The sequence below is a fragment of the Mustelus asterias genome, chromosome 9 (genome assembly GCF_964213995.1).
Source record: "Mustelus asterias chromosome 9, sMusAst1.hap1.1, whole genome shotgun sequence".
Lineage (NCBI taxonomy): Eukaryota > Metazoa > Chordata > Chondrichthyes > Carcharhiniformes > Triakidae > Mustelus > Mustelus asterias.
In genome coordinates, this window is record NC_135809.1 from 53,805,001 (window position 1) to 53,823,960 (window position 18,960).

An 18,960-nucleotide genomic window follows, 5' to 3' on the forward strand; every position below is an offset into this window, starting at 1 on the left:
GTACATCAGCTTTTTAAAATTCTATGGAATGTATGTTATAAGCTCTTGACTGCTCATTAATGAAATGCTGATTGTCAGCAAAAGAGGCAATTGAAGAAAGAAGAGCTGGATAACCAGTCTTCTATTTCAGGATATTTAACATGCCATTAATACTTGCAGCCCATAAGAATTATCCTGCAATATCCACTTCTCCCATCTTTCTGATCAGGAAAGCATTGATCACTGCATCGCTCACCAACAGTAACAATTCATTTCAAAGTCCCTGTTTGCAATTTGAATTGGTGGTCATGGAGATAGATTTTTAAAAGCTGAAACCATGATGAGAAAGAATGACTTCTCATCTAGTTCTGTCATCAAACTTAGAATACACTCGAAAAGCAAAGGGAAAATATCAAAATGTGGATGTCAAAGAGAAGTTATGAAAAATGTGGCACATGTAAATATTAAAGTTAGTGTAAAACAAGTTAGGAATTATGGGTCCCCTTACCTGCCTTAGAACCAAAGAACAAAGAAAATTACAGCACAGGAACAGGCCCTTCGGCCCTCCAAGCCTTGTTTACAATCACATTCTCCTGTCCCTGACCATTTTTCAAACCAGAAGATTCTATCCTATGGCGTATGACTTCCTCCTGAAACAAAGTGTCCAGGTAAATCACACCCTCCCTTTTGTGTTGCAATGTCCGCAGCTCAGTCTCCAACTCAATGACTCGAGCTCAAGTTCCTCAAGCCACAGGCAATTACTGCAGCATGTTTGCCCTGGATAACACAAGTATTCCTGAGCTCCCACATGCCACTGGAAGTTAATTTGGTGAAACTCAGAAGATTGAGAAAAGGGACGCTCAAAATGAAGACTAGTCCTGTCATGGCAGGGAGAAGGGAGCTTGCTAAAACATCAGGAGAGATTTATCTACAAACTTACATTTCTGCTGAATGTGTGACGTAACGTATAAACATGGCATGCAGTTTTCAGTTACGTTAAGTTGTTCTAAGTAATTTTTCTAGATATATGTGTCAGTTGCCTAAGTAATGTTGAGTCAATGTTGATTTTAGTTTGTTACAATAAAAATCTTAAAAAACATGAAATACTGTAATGTGATGTTTTCTGTCAATAGTTGGAAAATGCATAGAAATCATAGAAACCCTACAGTGCAGAAAGAGGCCATCTGGCCCATCGAGTCTGCACCGACCACAACCCCACCCAGGCCCTACCCCCATATCCCTACATATTTACCCATTAATCCCTCTAACCTACGCATCTCAGGACACTAAGGGCAATTTTTAGCATGGCCAATCAACCTAACCCACACATATTTTTGGACTGTGGGAGGAAACAGGAGCACCCGGAGGAAACCCAAGCAGACACGAGGAGAATGTGCAAACTCCACACAGACAGTGACCCAAGCTGGGAATCAAACCAGGTCCCTGGAGCTGTGAAGCAGCAGGGCTAACCACTGTGCTACCGTGCCGCCCATCTCTCTTAATAGTTACTAATCGTAACAGTATGTTTTTGAGAAGTCTAGGGATCCTACTGTCACAAATATTGAGAGCAAGAAACAAATTAGGAATGCCCCAATTGCATTCTTCATGTCTAAAGAAGTCTGCTTTTAAATTTGCATCTCCCTCTGAAGTGAAACTTTTTTTTCCAACTGTTTGAAAATTTTGTAAAGAAGCAAAACCCACTACAGATCTAATCGGGAAGTTGAAGACAAGTTTTGTGAAAGTTCAAAAACGTTCCAGATAGCTAACTATTCACATTTATAGCTGGACAAATCCAATTGATGTTCTATTGCTGTTGCTGTCAAGGACAAACAAGCCATGGAAGTACTGCTTTCTTCACCTACCTGTAATCAGATGGTCTATTTTCTGAATGCTCCTCTCTGGGCCATCTGGGACCTTCGTCATCCTAGATGAATTTTAAAACAGAAAATAACTCAAAAATCTCGAACATCATGGCCACAACTCGAAATAAGTGTCATAGCATGATAGACCCCACCCTCCACAAACTTCCATCTTTAAGAGATGGAGGAGGCAACCAACCTTTCAACCAAAAAGGTGGGTCCCTCATTTAAATATTTCAATTAAGCTCATGCCTAAGATTTTCATTTATTTTCCAACATTTAAAGGGCCTTGAGATCTTGCGTAAAGAGAGGCGATAATTGCTGGATGGCACAGAATAAGTGTTTTTCTCCAGGATGTGGAGGAACAGAGATGTTCCTGTGTTAGCCACTCTTGCAAACCTCTCTACAACTATAAAAACAATTATCTGTACATTAACACTGCATTTTATATTTAATATCGTTTACATTTCTGCATTCTCCTCAGCATCCCATCCCAAATCTTCTCCCCATCCTGTAATTGCTCCAGGCACCTCCCACCAAGTACTCCCTGATTCCCCTCCCTTCACTCTGCTTGTCTGCAACCTCATGCCATAGGTCTGCCTGCCTGACAAACTGTCAGCCTCTCAATTTGGCTGTCTGCAGTCAGGAAACAGTTTCCAAAACTTGTAATCATGTCATACTATTACATTTTCAGAACTGGAGGAAACCCACAGTTGTGCATCCCAATTGTTAAACTGCACTCTAGTCCCATACCTCACCATTTTCTTATCAGAGGCATTAACTTGTTGGTTTGCATACCATGGCCGGGATTCTCCCAGCCCACTGCGCTACTCAAGCAGTGCAGGAGTCAACAGCAGGGGGCCCTTTCACGAGATTCGCAACCAGTGTCCGGCCGGTCGCGAGTCTCCGAGGTGATTTTTTTTTTTAAGGGCAATCATATGGAAAATAACATATGCCGTGTTCCCCACCCGTGGGAAGTAATTCCCACCAGTGGGGTTTACAACTGCTGTCCACTAACGGGTAACAGGCACCCTCACCCCACTAGTGGGGACAGAGGCCTTGAGGCCCGCCGGGAGGTCATGGGGGTAGGGACTGCCCCTTGGGCAATCAATCAGTGGGAGGCTGGCTGATCGGCACATGCACAGTGGGCCCGCCCCTCCACTTTTCAGTGTGAACCTCTGAGGCACTCTGTGAACCACAGAGTGCTGGAGGGTCATTCAGGTAAGTACGCCCCAAAAGCGGATGGGAAATTCGCCTGTTGGGCACTTAGTTTTGTTTTGGGAGAATTCCGGCCAATTATTTTGGTTCTTATTCTACTCAATTTCAACTCCAGTGTAAAATGAGAATAAACATAAACAAGTGTCAATGGGAAAGTACATAGAAATCATATACCTTTGCCCCATGCTAACCGAGATTTATGAGTCATGTTAAAACTCAATAGTGAGAACTAGCAAATTTCCCCAAATCTCCAGCAAAAGGTACTCTACTTACTTAGGCCTGGATAGCAGGGATACTTGGAACCAAATGAGAAGAAGTCTCAGTATCAGTTATATACCTGCCCCTTTAAGGAGTCAGCCTGGTCAGTTAATCATTTGCAATGTCTTAAAGTGCTACAGATCTACTTAACCGAATTTCTAAATTCTATCCTAGAGCCAACTTGATATTGAACAGACAAAAGCAAATTACTGCAGATGCTGGAATCTGAAACAAAAACAGAAAATGCTGGAAAATCTCAGTAGGTCTGACAGCATTGGTTCTGGAGCAGAGTGTTGAAGTGGAAACTTTCCTGCTTCTTGACTGTGATAGAAAGACTCAGCAAAATTCATTTCGATAAAACAACTAGCCTTTATTTACGAAAGACCGCATGCAGTTTTGGCTGAAAACTCGAGTTCAGAGAGCAGTTGGTACAACTTGCTAATTCCTCCTCAAGTCCGCAATTACACAAAGAATCAGTTCAGTATTTATGCATAATCATTATCAGTTTCCGTGACCAGAGCATATTCAGGAATTCGATTAGTAATAGAATCATAAGCAATGTCATTAATTATGTCATAACTTGCTGACCTCCTAGAACTCTTTGCCTCATCATTCATACCCTTATCTTGTCCTTTGATGGAACAGAAGAAGGTCTGTGACTCCGTCATCCCTGACCTTATCTTGTTTTATTTACTCATACAAGTTTTGCGGTGTCAGCCTTGGTTATATTGTACCAAATAGCTGACCAATTTTCCCATTATGCTATTCCTTAGTTCGGACAACTTCACAAGAGGAGTCTGCAATCTGAATGATTTTCATTTAAATCAATTGGGGGAGGGGGGGGCAACAGAATTTCCCCAATCAATTTTCCCCACCTCCACCAACGATGTAACTGGAATCCTGATTTCAAAAGTTGGGATCACAATTTGCCTATATTTAAATATAATTACCAGGCCTTTATGCCTGATAGTTCCCCCACCCTTAATTATCCATTCATGTTGGTGTACTGAATCTCAATAAGTCCACCTACCTGACGAGCAAAACTCACTGGAGGTGCACAGGTGAGTACACGTTATAATGCCAAAAAGAGGAAGGATGTGCATTAGGACAGATGAATAAGAGCTTAAGGAGATAGTGAAAGAAAGTATGCCACTGGTCACTGTGACTGTCCGAATAATTCGGACACTATGACTGTCTAAATAACTCAAAGCAAATAGGGGCAAAGGAAATTGCAATATAGTTCATCTTTTACATGACACAAGTACTGCAAAGCATGCTGTCTAATCGAAGCATAGAGATCATGGAAGCTATAGATTTACAAAAAACCCCAATAATGTATATTTAGTATTCATTCACTTAATAAAAACAAACAGCAAAGGGAGGGGGGGGATGGAAAAGGGTTGTCTTTACCCAGGAGCCAATTTTGGGTGACGGATCAAACCGTCGGCTATATCCATAATCTCGACTGTCAGTGGAATAACCTCGATACTCCTCCGAATGGTTGTAAAAATTATATTCACGGCTTGTGCTGCCTCCTCTTCCTCCATCACCACCATGATCATAATCCTGCCTCCTTGGCATCACTTGTACTGTTCTTTGAAATTCTGGTGCATCCTGGGGGAAAAGGTTCAAAATATCTGTGGCACAATACCATAGTAACATTATATTGTCATAATGAGAATGGTTTTTCAACTAATGCACACATTGCTAAAGAATATAAATCTAATATCATATTAAAGCAGAAAAAAATCAATGATTTAAAATTGTGACTAATGCTTTGTAAAATGTTTTAACAACTTATAGAACAATAAGTAATTAGGCAGCTTTATCATACCAGCAGGGAACAAATGATTTAATTAAAAATTGTTCACAGGGGATGATTCAACAGAGGAGGGAAATTTAGCCCATTCCTGCTCACTCACAGTGGTCCCTGGGTTTCAATCAGAAATTACCAGTTTGTCTTATTTTCCCTTCCATAGAGACACTGAAGCCAATTTTTATGTCTCCTCACTGAAAGGAATATCAAGATGGGTCATCAGCACAGACCAAATGTGGAACCATCTGTGTCAGTTATGAACCATGCAGACATTTATAACAGCTCTCTCCACCCTAGTTTCTTCATGCAGCAACTTTCCGCAAAGGCAGACACTGGTTCAATGTAGCTAGAATCAAAACTCTCCACTTACTATCAGCATAAAATTTGAAGCAAGTCCCTAGTGAACTGGCATGTGGTTAAAATTTGCAGTTTATAATGCCCAGTTTCCCAAGCTTATGATACCAATCTTCTTGCATGCCACTTCTGCAATCTTCATAATTTGCCCCACCTTCTGACATTATTTCTTGGATCAAGCCCCGCCCTCACCCCACCAAGCCCAAAGAAGAGTTGGAGCTTTCTGGAATATCAACTGGAGATGAACAAATATCAGGGGTTCCGCCTCCAATTTTTCTTTCAGAAATATAGAAAATGTTTTCTCTACATCTAAGTCATGTGCATGTCAAGCATTTTTTCAAATAATATCAAACTGTTGACATTGGAACTTACTTTCTAGCTATTCCAGTAATTAAGAAATGCACGCTTAAGTTTGTTACATATCAGGTTGCCTGTGGCATTAATTTTAGTCCTCTGATACTATATTTCTCATCTTGCAATCCACATGTTTTGTGTCACCACAGAATTTTCTCCCATGTCTTTGTCAATTCCATTTCAAGGGAAAGACACTAATCCATGTTCATCATCTTCTCGCAGCACAGTGGTGGAGTACAATTCTGCTGCTGTTGGCCAACAGCACCTCGAGTTGCTAGGAAAGTTGAAGGAAATGCACACTGATAGTGCCACACGACACAACTTTGTCTCCACAAAGGGTTGTGCGTTAGTCACTCCAACTGATAGATGCACGGACAGATGCAACTGCGGCAGAAGGGTTGGTGATGATGAGATAAAGTATGTTTTTCCCTCTTGTTGGTTCCTCACCACCTGCTGCAGTTCTAGTCTAGCAACTATGTCCTTTAGGACCCAGCCAGCTCAGTCTGTGTTCACACTGCAGAGACTACCAAACCACTCTTGGAGACACTGAACATTGTACAGACTATATTTTGCACCCTTGTGACCCTCAGTGCTTCCTCGAAGTGGAGTTCAAAATGGAGGAGTACTGATTCATCAGCTGAAATGGGAACGGTTTGTGGTAATCAGCAGGTTTCCTTGCCCGTGTTTGACCTGGTGCCATGAGGCGTCATGGGGTCCAGAGTTGATATTGAGGAGTCCCAGGGCAACTTCCTCCCAACTGACGCCACCACTGCTGGGTCTGACCTGCAGTTGCTGTTTCCAGTGCCTAGGTCAATGTTGCCATATTCTTTTTGTGGTTGAATACAATTGAGTGGCTTACTGGGCCATTTAAGATCAACCACATTCATGTGGGTTTGGAGTCACATGTACCAGTTAAGAACAGCTGGCTTCCTTCCCTAAAGGAATTAGTGAACCAGTTAGGTTTTTACAACCATCGATAATGGTTTCATGGTCATCATTCCAGATGGTTTCATTGAGCTTAACTTTCATCATCGAATCTGGGTTCCCAGAGCATTACCCTGGATCTCTGGATTACTAGTCCAGTGACGATACCACTGCGCTATCACCTCCTCATGTAAACTTCGAATGTTTACAGCCTACAATGAGACTATTCAGCCCATCGTGTCCAAGTCAGTTCTCTGTGCAAGGGACTGTTAATTTTTGGATCATCGTTTTGAAAAGCTCTCCCACCATCAAGTTAAACTGCCTGGTCTGTAGTTGCTGAGTTTATCTGTGTACCCATCTTTTGAACAAGTGTGCAACATTTAGAATTCTCCAGTCCTCTGTCCCTCTATCCAAGGAAGATTGGAAAATTATGGCCAGTGCCAGAATTGCAATAATCTCCTTAATCAATACTTCCCACCCCTCCGCTTTTCTTTCCTTCCTCATCTTTCCTAAACACCTGGTGTCCAGACATATTGGGTAGAGTCCTACCCTCTTTTGAGGCAGATCTGGTGCACATGCATTGTAAAAAAGATTAGACCCTGTTGCATTCCCTTTATTTGACCCCACTGAGTCCTTACTATTTTTGACTCTAGTTCTACCTATCCTATTCTACCTTCATGAACTCCAGCATTCCATTGTAGTCGTTTTGATACAAATGAATGGCTTCTTAAGCACCTCAGAGGATGGCTGAAAGTCTACTTTAGTGTGGAACTGAAGTCACCTAGTCCAAACTGATTGAGGACAGGTTCTCTTCCCTAAAAGTCACTAGTGAACTAGTTGGGCTATTAAAACAACTCAACAGCTCCATGGTCAATTCAAGATGTACTGAATGGCTTACAAAACAAAATGATTCCATGGTTCAAACAAACTAGTTGATTTCATCCAAATGACACAAGCACAAACAACTGTAACATGCAGAAGGGGATAGGTGAAAAATAAATGTACATGAACTGGATGCGATGTCTCCTCAATAAGATGTCAGCATTTATTATGTTAGAACTTGACTAAGGAAGGACAGGAGAAAAATGAGAATACAATTACAACAGAAGTTACAATTAAACATACTGCATGTTGTGTTCTTTCAGGATGCAAGCGACCCCGTTGAGTTCTTTCACCACATTGCGATCGTGACTCAGACCACATTCCCTCCTGTATATGACACTTAGCTGTGAAAGCAAAACAGGGAATAAGAATATGTCAAATGCATTATCCTCATCGACACATTCTTGATTAATCCCTGCCTCTTCAAATGTAGTTTAAGTCTGTCAGAATTGCTTCCAATAGTTTCCCCACTATTCTTGATACTTCCATCAATGGGAAGTTTCTGATCTACTCTGTCTAGACCCCTCATGACTACAAGATTGCCAATTGTACTGTTTTGCATTAAATAAAATATTTTGTATTAAATGAAATATTTTAAGTCACGTATCTATTTATTTGCATGTCACAGCAAGCTGCAAGGCTGACTGTTGAGGACTAGAAATGTGCTATCAAAGTGCCACTTTTCTTTTACGTCCAAGGTAAAACATGAGGGATTTTTAAATAAACAACAGTGTTGAAGTAAGATATCTGTGAATTTGCAATTTCATTACAACCAACATACAAACGTGCGAATTAGGAGCAGAAGTAGGCCACTCGCCCCACGAGTCTGCTTTGCCAATCAATAAAATTATGGCTGATTTGATTGAAAGCTCAACCTCACATTCCCGCCGATAATCTTTCACTCCTTTGTTAATCAAGAATCTAGTAAGAGTTTTAACAACACCAGGTTAAAGTCCAACAGGTTTATTTGGTAGCAAATACCATTAGCTTTCGGAGCGCTGCTCCTTCGTCAGAATCAAGAATCTATCCAGCTTAGCTGTAAGATTCTATTTCCACTGCCATTTGAGGTAGAGTTCCAGAGACTCATAACCCTCAAGAGAATGAGCAACCCCTTATTTTTGAGAGTGACCCCTAGTTCTAGATTTTCCACCAAGTGGAACCATCTGCTCCACATTCACTCTGTTAAATAGCTCAGTTGGCTGGATGGCTGGTTCGTGGTGCAGAGCGATGCCAACAGGGTTCAATTCCTGCACCAGCTGAGGTTATTCAGGAGGGTTCTGCCTTCTCAACATTGCCCCTCACTTGAGATGTGGTGACTGTCAGGTTAAAATCACCACAGTCATCTCTGCCCTCAAAGATGAGAGCTATGGTCATCTGGGACCATGGCAACTTTACCTTTACCCCTCAGAATCTTAAAGGTTTCGATCAAGTCACCTCCTACTCTTCTAAACTCTAATGGATACAAACCTCCAACATTTCCCCATAAGACACCCCACTCACTCCGAGTATCAGTCTCGTAAACCTTCGCAGAACTGTTTCTAATATATTTTTATATATTTTCTTAGATAAGGAGACCAGTACTGTGCATAATACTCCAGATATGGTCTCACCAATGCGTTGTACAACTGAAGCATAACCTCCCTTTTGAAATTAATTTCTCTCGCAACGAACAAAATCATTTTTTTAGCTTTCCTGATTACTTCCTGTATCTGTATATGAGCCTTTGATGATTCATGCACGAGGACACAGAGATCCCTCTGCACCTCAGAGCTCAGTAATCTTTCACCATTTAGATAATAAGCTTTTTAAAAAAAATTCTTCCTGTCAGAATAGACAATTTCACATTATCCCACATTGTACTCCATTTTCCAGGTTTTTCCCATTCACTTAACCTGTCCACACCTCTTTTTTAGCCTACTTTCATTATTTTCAGAATTTATTTTCCTACCTATCTTTGTGCTGTGAGAAAATTTAGCAACCGTATCTTCAGTCCCTTCTTCCCGGTCATTTATATAAATTGTAAAAAATTAAGGCCCCTGCACTGAACCCTGTGGAACATCACTCGCCACACCTTGCGAAACTTACTGTTTCCTCTTAGCTAGGCAATCTTCAACCCATGGCAATATGTTACCTCCCACACCATGAGCTATCATTATCCGAAATAATTTTTGAAGTGGCATCTTATCAAATGCCTTCTGGAAAACTAAATGGAGTGTACCCATCAGTTCCACGTTATCCATAGTGCATGGGACTTCTTCAAAGAACTCCAATAAATTGGTTAAACATAATTTCCCTTTCACAAAAACATGTTGACTCTGCCTGATTGCCTTAATTCGTTTCAAATGCCTAGCTATAACATAATTAAAAATAGTTTCTAACATTTTCCCTATGACAGATGTTAGGCTAACTGGCCTCTAGTTTCCTACTTTCTGTCTCCCTCACTTTTCCATTCCCCTAGTGGGCTCTGGCAATACTGAAAAAGCAGCGATGGGTCTTGTCCAATCAACAATCTGTAGCTCTTCCTTTCTTCAGCTCTCTGCTCTTTCCAACTGTATAACACAAAGAGTAACAGTCTCTACTTTATTCTCAGAGTTGAAGACAGCGAAACACCACTGCTCCATTCATTCAGAGAGAATCTGTGGGATTCTATGGTTTCTGTTTTTTTTCCAATGTCATCCCCGGCTTCAATTCCCATATCAAGTTAGCTTAGACCCTCCCCAATAGAATTAGAATATTGTCCTCAATAAGCACATTGGTTTCAGCTATGCTCAGCTGCACCTAGTTTGTCCTTTTCTGGGGATGGTGGGACCTGTACTGATCCCAGAATCTAAATCTTTCTTACCTGTACCATCTTTCCAACCACGCGTTCATTTTCCCAAGCTCCTTTTTCTATACTAACTTGCACGTGGAACTGGGAGTAATCAGAATATTACAACCGTTGAGGTCCTTCCAGCTGGTTTCTTTCAAACATCCCTAAGATCTGCCTGCAGGACATCATCCTTCTTTCTATTCACGTTGTTGGTACCGATAAGGACTCCTGAATTGCAGCCAGTGACATTCCTGACCCTTGCACCAGGGAGGCAACATACCACTCAAAGTTTACAGCCTCAGAAACATCGGATTGTTCCTCTTCTTCTAACTATAAGAAGCCCCTATACCTATTATTTTATCAATCTTCTTCTGCCACCCTTCCCCACCACACCAATACATCTGAGTCAACCATGGTCCTGCGGATTTGGCTCTGACTCCACTTCCCAGAGTAACCATAACTCTCACCAGTGCTGAGAAATTTTCATCAATCTAGTCAAAAATCAAACTTTTATTTCTGTGTCGAACTGACAATGAAACTTAAAATGAACTGCTGCTTAACCAAAATCCAATAAACTATTCCCTAGCATCAACTATGAATTTGCGGTCTTACCCTAACTTTTTAAGCATTAGTCATAAAAGCACTTTTTACAGTGCAAGAAAATAGACTGCCTACATGGCTATCATACCAACTAATTCAGAATACTTGAATGTTCTTCAAAATAAATTAAAATATGCAGTCTTATAAATTTCTTCTAAAATGTAACATATTCATATAACTAGTCATAGGACGAAGTGGGGAGTGTCCCTGCATCTGAGCCAGAAGCTTCAGATTCTAGTTTTACTCCAGGACTTGATGGGTAAGTGTGACAACACTGTGCCTTTAAGAACTGTATATGCGTCATGTTTCTTGTGAAGGGACGGTTTTATACTTCAGCTCTGATCACAGTGTCGACTGCAACCGGCAAAAGAAGCACGCAGAAGAATAATTGCTCCTAGTTATTGGAGTGTTCATTTTAATCTGAGTTAATGCAGTTTTATTCTTAGGGTTCTCCCCTGGGGTTTCAGAGTAGGGTTTAATTAGGTTGATCGACAAGGAGAGAGAGTCATGTGAATCAGCGGAGCTCGTCTTACAGAGACAATCAGCTAGTTGTTGTTTGAATTTGACAGGAGCAGCAGCTCTTTCTTTCTGCAGTGATTAGCACTGCTGCCTCACAGTGCCAGGGACCCGGGTACGAGTCTGCACGTTCTTCCCCTTGTCTACATAGATTTCCTCTGGGTGGTCCGGTTTCCTCCCACAGTCTGAAAGATGTGCTGGTTAGGTGCATTGGTCATGCTAAATTCTCCCTCAGTGTACCCGAACAGGCGCTGGAGTGTGGTGACTAGGGGATTTTCACAGTATCTTAATTGCAGTGTTAACGTAAGCCTACTTGCGACACTAATAAATAAACTTTAAATGAAGTCTTGAACCTGCTCGAAAATGAGTATCTCTCTCCAGAGGTCTGTAAACGGCAAGAAGTGTTTTTTCTCTCTATCTCTCTTTGGAGTTCTGCTATTTGAAGACAGGTCTCTCTCTGGAGTTCTGCTGTCTGAGAGTCAGAAGACAGGTATCTCTCTATACCTCTGTCCAGCGGTATTAAAAGGCTTGGGGATTGGCAACTCATTTAAGCCTCGTGTGCTTTTGCTAACTGATTAAGTATTTCAATTGGTAAAAAAGTTATGCTAATTTTTTTATAGTTAAACTGTGTTAAAATAAAGTTTGTTTTAATAAGAACTTCTTAGTGGGTCAATAGAATCACACCTGGAAAGAAACACCCTAAGTTCACACTAATGCCAAAATCAAAAAAGGTTGGGGGTCTAGGCTAACTTCACAATATACCTTGGAGTTTCTGATCTGGTCCCTAACAAAATGGGAGCTCTTGTGGAATTAACATCTATAATTCCTTGTTTGATTTAGGAGTATTGAACTCCAGAATGGTGAGGGTTGAGTACTGGTGTGGCATTCAGTTAGTTTAAATTGGGAATGCCTTGAAGAATAATGGCTCCTTCAGTGGCTAAAGTTTTCCTGGATGCAGAAGTCACTCAGGGTGGTTTAAAGAAGGTGGTTAAAGCAAAGCGTTTGGAATTGGCAAAAAAGCCGCAGTTGATGGGGCAAGGAGGGTGGAGATAATTGCAGTGAAAGCTCAGCATTTAAAATTGCCAGAAAAACAGTCAGAATAATTGGAAATGGCTAGAATTCAATTACAAATTAACAGGTTGAAGTAGAAGTTAGAACAAAAGAGAAAGAGAAATAAAGAGGAAAGATACAGTTTGAATTGCGATTAAAAGCAGAAGGAAAAGAAAGAATAGCCCTGGCAGAATAAAAAGAAAGAATATCCCTGGTGGAACAAAGAGAAAAAGAGAGATAGTTAGAACTTCAGGAACTGGAAGGACAATTTGAACTCGAAATGTTGGAAGTGCAAATGCGTAAAACTGCGAGTAGCAGCAGCATAGAGTAGATGATTTTGCATTGGTTTGGGAATCAAGGTTCGAATTTTAATCTGAGGAAGAGAAATATCCTCAGGTGGTAAGGGCAAAGGAGATCTCGTTGGAGATAGTAAAGATAGTTTACCACAGTTACTAAAGTTGGACACAAAGTCAGTGTCAGTGGCTTAAGAAAAGCTTGGGAAGACATGTGGTAAAACAGAATAAGCCAATGGGCTTTGTTAAAATGGTAAAGGAAACCATATTTGAAGCTAAAGAGGTGCAAAATAATGTAAAGCCGAGTCAGAGGTTGGTTGATAATCAAGTGTCAGATCTCTTTAAAGAGTTTACTTGTGTGGGTAAGGTTTACTCATATGTACCTGGAGGAGTAGGTAAAGATATTATGATTTTAAGAGCTACAGGATTAAGTCAATCTTTAAAAGTGAGAGACAAGGAGATATGTAGTTTCGAAGGAGTAGTGCCAGAAAAGGAGGAAACATGTGAAATTACTGCTGAAAAGAGTAGTGTTCCATTATGTAAGATAAGGTTGGGGAGTCCAGTGAAAACTGGTGAAATGGTGGTAGGAGTATTAGAGAAAATACGTTTTCCAGGAATAGATTTTATCCTGTGTAATAATATAGCTGGATCATAGGTATGAATGATGCCTCCTGTGGTTGAAAAGCCAGTGGAAAATCAAACAACTGAGGTATTGCAGGAAGCAATATTTCCTGACTGTGGTAACAAAGTCACAAAGCCACAGGTTGAGACAAGAGAAGCCATAGAAAAGTTTAAAGTTTTAAATTTTTATTTATTAGTCACAAGTAGGCTTACATTCACACTGTAATAAAGTTACTGTGAAAATCCCCCAGTCGCCACACCTCAGCACCTGTTCGGGTACACTGAGGGAGAATTTAGCATGGCCAATGCACCTAACCTGCACATCTTTGGACTGTGGGAGGAAACCGGAGCACCCGGAAAAAACCCACACAGACACGGGAAGAACGTACAAACTCCACACAGACAGTGACCCAAGCCGGGAATCGAACCTGGATCCCTGGCGCTGTGAGGCAGCAGTGCTGACCACTGAGCCACCGTGCCACCCCAAGTAAAGATAAAGAGGCTGAGGTCCAGTTATCAGAGACCATTTTTGACCAGATGGTTGAGGGAAAACAAGAACAGGTGAAGCAGATATCTTTAGTTTGGAAAAGTTGGCAGAATTACAACAGAAAGATGTAGAGATAAAGCTGTTTGTATCAGAAAGCATACATGGAAGACGAATCTGAGTGCAAGCCCGAGTTATTACGTTAAAAATGTCTTCATGAGGAAGTGGAGGCCTTTACATATTCAGGCAGACGACAAATGGGCAGATGTTCATCAAGTTGAATGGCCAGTGGGTTATAGAAAGGAGTGTTGCAGGTAGCATGAGGTACTAGTAAGAGGTCATTTCGGTGTAAAGAAAACTCAAACAAAAATACAAAAACATTTTTATTGGCCTGGACTGCATAAGGATGTAGTTGAATTTTGTCATGCATGTCATACGTCAGGTAATAGGAAAACCTCAAGCGCCCATAATACCAATTCGGCATTTGAGGAACCTTTTACGAGGGAATTAACTGATTGTGTGGGACCAGTGCCTAAAATGAAAAGTGGGACTCAATATTTGTTGACCATAATGGATGTGTCTACTATATTTCTGGAGGCCATTCCATATCATAAATTACAGCTAAAAGGATTGAGAAATTACTTAAATATTTTACTAGATACCAACTACCTGCAGAAATACAATCAGATCAAGGATCAAATTTTATGTCAAAGTTATGGATAAGTTAGCGGTAAAGCAATTTAAATCAACTGCATACCACCCAGGATTGCAGGGAGCATTAGAACAGTAGCAACAAACTTTAAAGATCGTATTGAGGGCCTTTAGCCAAGATTATCCAGAGGATTGGGATAAAGGAATTCCATTAGTACTTTCTGCAATTAGGGATGCACCGAATGAATCAACTAAGTTTAGTCCATTTGAATTGATTTTTGGTCATGAAGTCATGTGGATACAAAACTGGCTCGATCAAAGAAGTGGAGATGCCGGCGTTGGACTGGGGTAAGCACAGTAAGAAGTGTCGATATGCACGATCTTCTTGGAGATCCTCTCCACTTGGAGCCGGCAGTTTGTGGTGTCGATGGTAGTCATGATGTGGAGATGCCGGCGTTGGACTGGGGTAAGCACTTCTTACTGTGCTTACCCCAGTCCAACGCCGGCATCTCCACATCATGACTACCATCGACACCGCAAACTGCCGGCTCCAAGTGGAGAGGATCTCCAAGAAGATCGCGCATATCGACACTTCTTACTGTGCTTACCTCGATCAAAGAAGACAGAGGGTAGCAGTGGAAGGGTGCATTTCTGAATGGAGGGCTGTGACAAGTGGCGTTCCTCAGGGATCAATGCTGGGATCTTTGCAGTTTGTAATATATATTATATATATAAAAATAAATGATTTGGAGGAAAATGTGACTGGTTTGATTGGTAAGTTTGCGGACGACATAATGGTTGGTGGATTTGCGGACAGCGATGAGGACGATCAGAGGATACAGGTCAGTTGGAGACTTGGGTGGAAAGATGGCAGATGGACATTCATCTAGACAAATGTGAGGTAATGCATTTTGGAAGGTCTAATACAGATAGGAAATATACAGTAAATGGCAGAACCCTTAGGAGTATTGATAGGCAAAGGGGTCTGGGTGTACAAGTACACAGATCACTGAAAGTGACAATGCAAGTGGAGAAGATAGTCTTGTTTGCCTTCATCAGCCGGGGTATTGAGTTCAAAAATTGGCAAGTCATGTTGCAGGTTTGTAGAACCTTAGTTAGACCGCACTTGGAATATAGTGTTCAATTCTGGCCGCCACACTACCAGAAGGATGTGGAGGCTTTGGAGAGGGTACAGAAAAGATTTACCAGGATGTTGCCTGGTACGGAGGGCATTAGCTATAAGAGGTTGGAGAAACTTGGTTTGTTCTCACTGGAACGACGGACGTTGAGGGGCAACCTGATAGAAGTCTACAAGCTTATGAGAGGCATGGACAGAGTGGATAGTCAGAAGCTTTTTCCCAGGATGGAAGAGTCAATTACTCGGGGGCACAGGTTTAAGGTGCGAGGGGCAAGATTTAAAGGAGATGTACGAGGCAGATTTTTAAAAAAACAGAGTAATGGGTGCCTGGAACCCGTTGCCGGGGGAGGTACCATAGAACCATAGAAAATTACAGCTCAGAAACAGGTCTTTTGGCCCTTCTTGTCTGTGCCGAACCATTTTATGCCTAGTCCCACTGACCTGCACTTGGACCATATCCCTCCACACCCCTCTCATCCATGAACCCGTCCAAGTTTTTCTTAAATGTTAAAAGTGACCCCGCATTTACCACTTTATCCGGCAGCTCATTCCACACTCCCACCACTCTCTGCGTGAAGAAGCCCCCCCTAATATTCCCTTTAAACTTTTCTCCTTTCACCCTTAACCCATGCCCTCTGGTTTTTTTCTCCCCTAGCCTCAGCGGAAAAAGCCTGCTTGCATTCACTCGATCTATACCCATCAAAATCTTATACACCTCTATCAAATCTCCCCTCAATCTTCTACGCTCCAGGGAATAAAGTCCCAACCTATTCAATCTCTCTCTGTAACTCAGCTTCTCAAGTCCCGGCAACATCCTTGTGAACCTTCTCTGCACTCTTTCAATCTTATTTACATCCTTCCTGTAACTAGGTGACCAAAACTGTACACAATACTCCAAATTCGGCCTCACCAATGCCTTATATAACCTTACCATAACACTCCAACTTTTATACTCGATACTCCGATTTATAAAGGCCAATGTACCAAAGGCACTCTTTACGACCCTATCCACCTGTGACGTCACTTTTAGGGAACTCTGTACCTGTATTCCCAGATCCCTCTGTTCAACTGCACTCTTCAGAGTCCTACCATTTACCCTGTAGGTAGTGGAAGCGGATACGGTACTGACTTTTAAGGGGCCGTCTTGACAAATACACGAATAGGATGGGAATAGAGGGATATGGTCCCTGGAAAGGTCAGGGATTTTAGTTCAGTCAGGCAGCATGGTCGGTGCAGGCTTGGAGGGCCGAAGGGCCTGTTCCTGTGCTGTAATTTTCTTTGTAAGAGATGACGATTGAGGAGCAGCAGCATTTTACTACTGCAGGCAAGAGGACAACAACGTGAAGTGAGACTGTTTGCTGAATCACTTAAACTGATCAAGGAAATATTGATGAGTCAGCATTCTTAGACTACATTATTGGACTGTGTGTCAAACTTTAGGGAGAGATTAACTAGAGTTGGTGAGCTGGCTGAACAGCATGTGATGAAACAAGAATTCGTAGTTTTTCTAGTGGGGATAAAGTATTTGTACTATTACCAGGGGTAGGTGAATCTTTAAAAGCAAGGTTTATCAAATCAAAAAATTAAGCGAGGCGAATGATTTGATAAGAACACTGGATGGAAAGAAAAATCGTATGTCATGTGAATATGCTCAAACAGTACTTTGATAGGGTAGGAAATCAGAAGGAGGATGTGTTAGTTGTTAGAACTCAAAGGGAAGAAATAAATCCAGATGATTCTAAATTTGACATTCCTCAAATTAAATTGGACAATGAGGAAGCTGTTCCAATTGAGCAATATTCATATAGATTTAATCCACTCAAATTGGCACAGGTTCAGGTGAAGCTGACGTTTGTTCGGTCTGAGATGCAGAAGCCAAAAATCTCGAAGAAACGCCACAAAGGGCTGGTGGATAGTTATAAATCTCAGTTAATGAAGACTTGAATCGAGGCAAATGAGTGCAATGTAAAACTGGTGATGGTAGACAAGGAGAACCATTTGCTGGACAATGATGTGAATAAGACAAATGAGCAGGTGCGGAGACAGATGCAAGAAAAGTTGACTGATTTGGAATCTGTTCCTGAGTTGTTGAAATTATCCAAGCATAAACTGCAGGATTGTCACAACAACAGCTCGTCATCTATGAAAAGAAAATTGTAGATCAATCAGCAGCCATGTGTGATCTCAAGATGGAGATTGAGGAACAGAAGTATTTTACTTCTGTAGGCAAAAATTAAAGGGCAACAGCGTGATGTGAGACTGTTTGCTGAACGTGCACCATCATTCAAAATGAACTGCTAGAATAATGAATGTATACGGCTTGCAAAGACGTGGATACCAAAAGAAACAGAACTGTTCATAGCTGAATTTCAAGTCAGTTATGATGGTTTTTGCAACAGCATAACTGCTACAGCGTAACTGCCATGGTGATTGCTGGAATCATAGTTGCAATCCGCTATATGCTAGAACTAAGGGGCATGGCTTAAAATTAAGGGGGAGCAGATTTAGGACTGAGTTGAGGAGGAATTTCTTCACTAAATCTGTGGAATTCCCTACCCAGTGAAGCAGTTGAGGCTACCTCGTTGAATGTTTTTAAGGCAAAAATAGATAGATTTTTGAACAGTAAAGCAATTAAGGGTTATGGTGAGCAGGTGGGTAAGTAGACCTTCCACGAAAAGATCAGCCATGATTTTATTAAATGGCAGAACAGGCTCGAGGGGCCAGATGGCTTACTCTTGCTTCTAGTTCTTATGTTATATGTCCTTACCAAAGATTATGCAGAAAACAATGATGAAGATCCAGAACAAATTAAGGAATTGATAAACTACCTTGGAGCAGAAAGATATAAATTGGAGAGGCATGAAAGAATTTTGAGTGTACTATTTTGCAACAGAAGGTGGAGTTGGACTGCCTGACAAAGGATCTATGGCCTGCAGGTCTAGGCAACTGTGGGGGTTACAAATAGTGTGACATGAACCCAATATCGAGGACGGCCTCAACCGGGATATTGGGTTCATGTCACACTATTTGTAACCCCCACAGTTGCCTAGACCTGCAGAGTTTCACTGGCTGTCTTGTCTGGAGACAATACACATCTTTTTAGCCTGTCTTGATGCTCTCTCCACTCACATTGTTTTGTTTCTTAAAGACTTGA

The 18,960-nt window shown here is 41.4% G+C and overlaps 1 protein-coding gene across 10 annotated transcripts in view; it reads right to left on the reverse strand.

Moving 5' to 3' along the window:
* pphln1 (periphilin 1) overlaps positions 1–18,960 on the reverse strand; it is a 153,165-nt gene that overhangs the window by 130,128 nt on the left and 4,077 nt on the right. For 9 of the 10 annotated variants that reach the window (XM_078220208.1, XM_078220201.1, XM_078220199.1 and 6 more), the window contains exons 2-4: positions 7,888–7,988; positions 4,725–4,928; positions 1,842–1,903 (exon numbers count right to left, since the gene is read on the reverse strand). In XM_078220208.1, the coding sequence (XP_078076334.1) occupies positions 1,842–1,903; positions 4,725–4,928; positions 7,888–7,965 (344 nt within the window). In that variant the 5' untranslated portion in view covers positions 7,966–7,988. Of the gene's footprint in view, positions 1–1,841; positions 1,904–4,724; positions 4,952–7,887; positions 7,989–18,960 lie in introns of all 10 variants that reach the window. The other variant, XM_078220209.1, reaches the window with a different exon arrangement.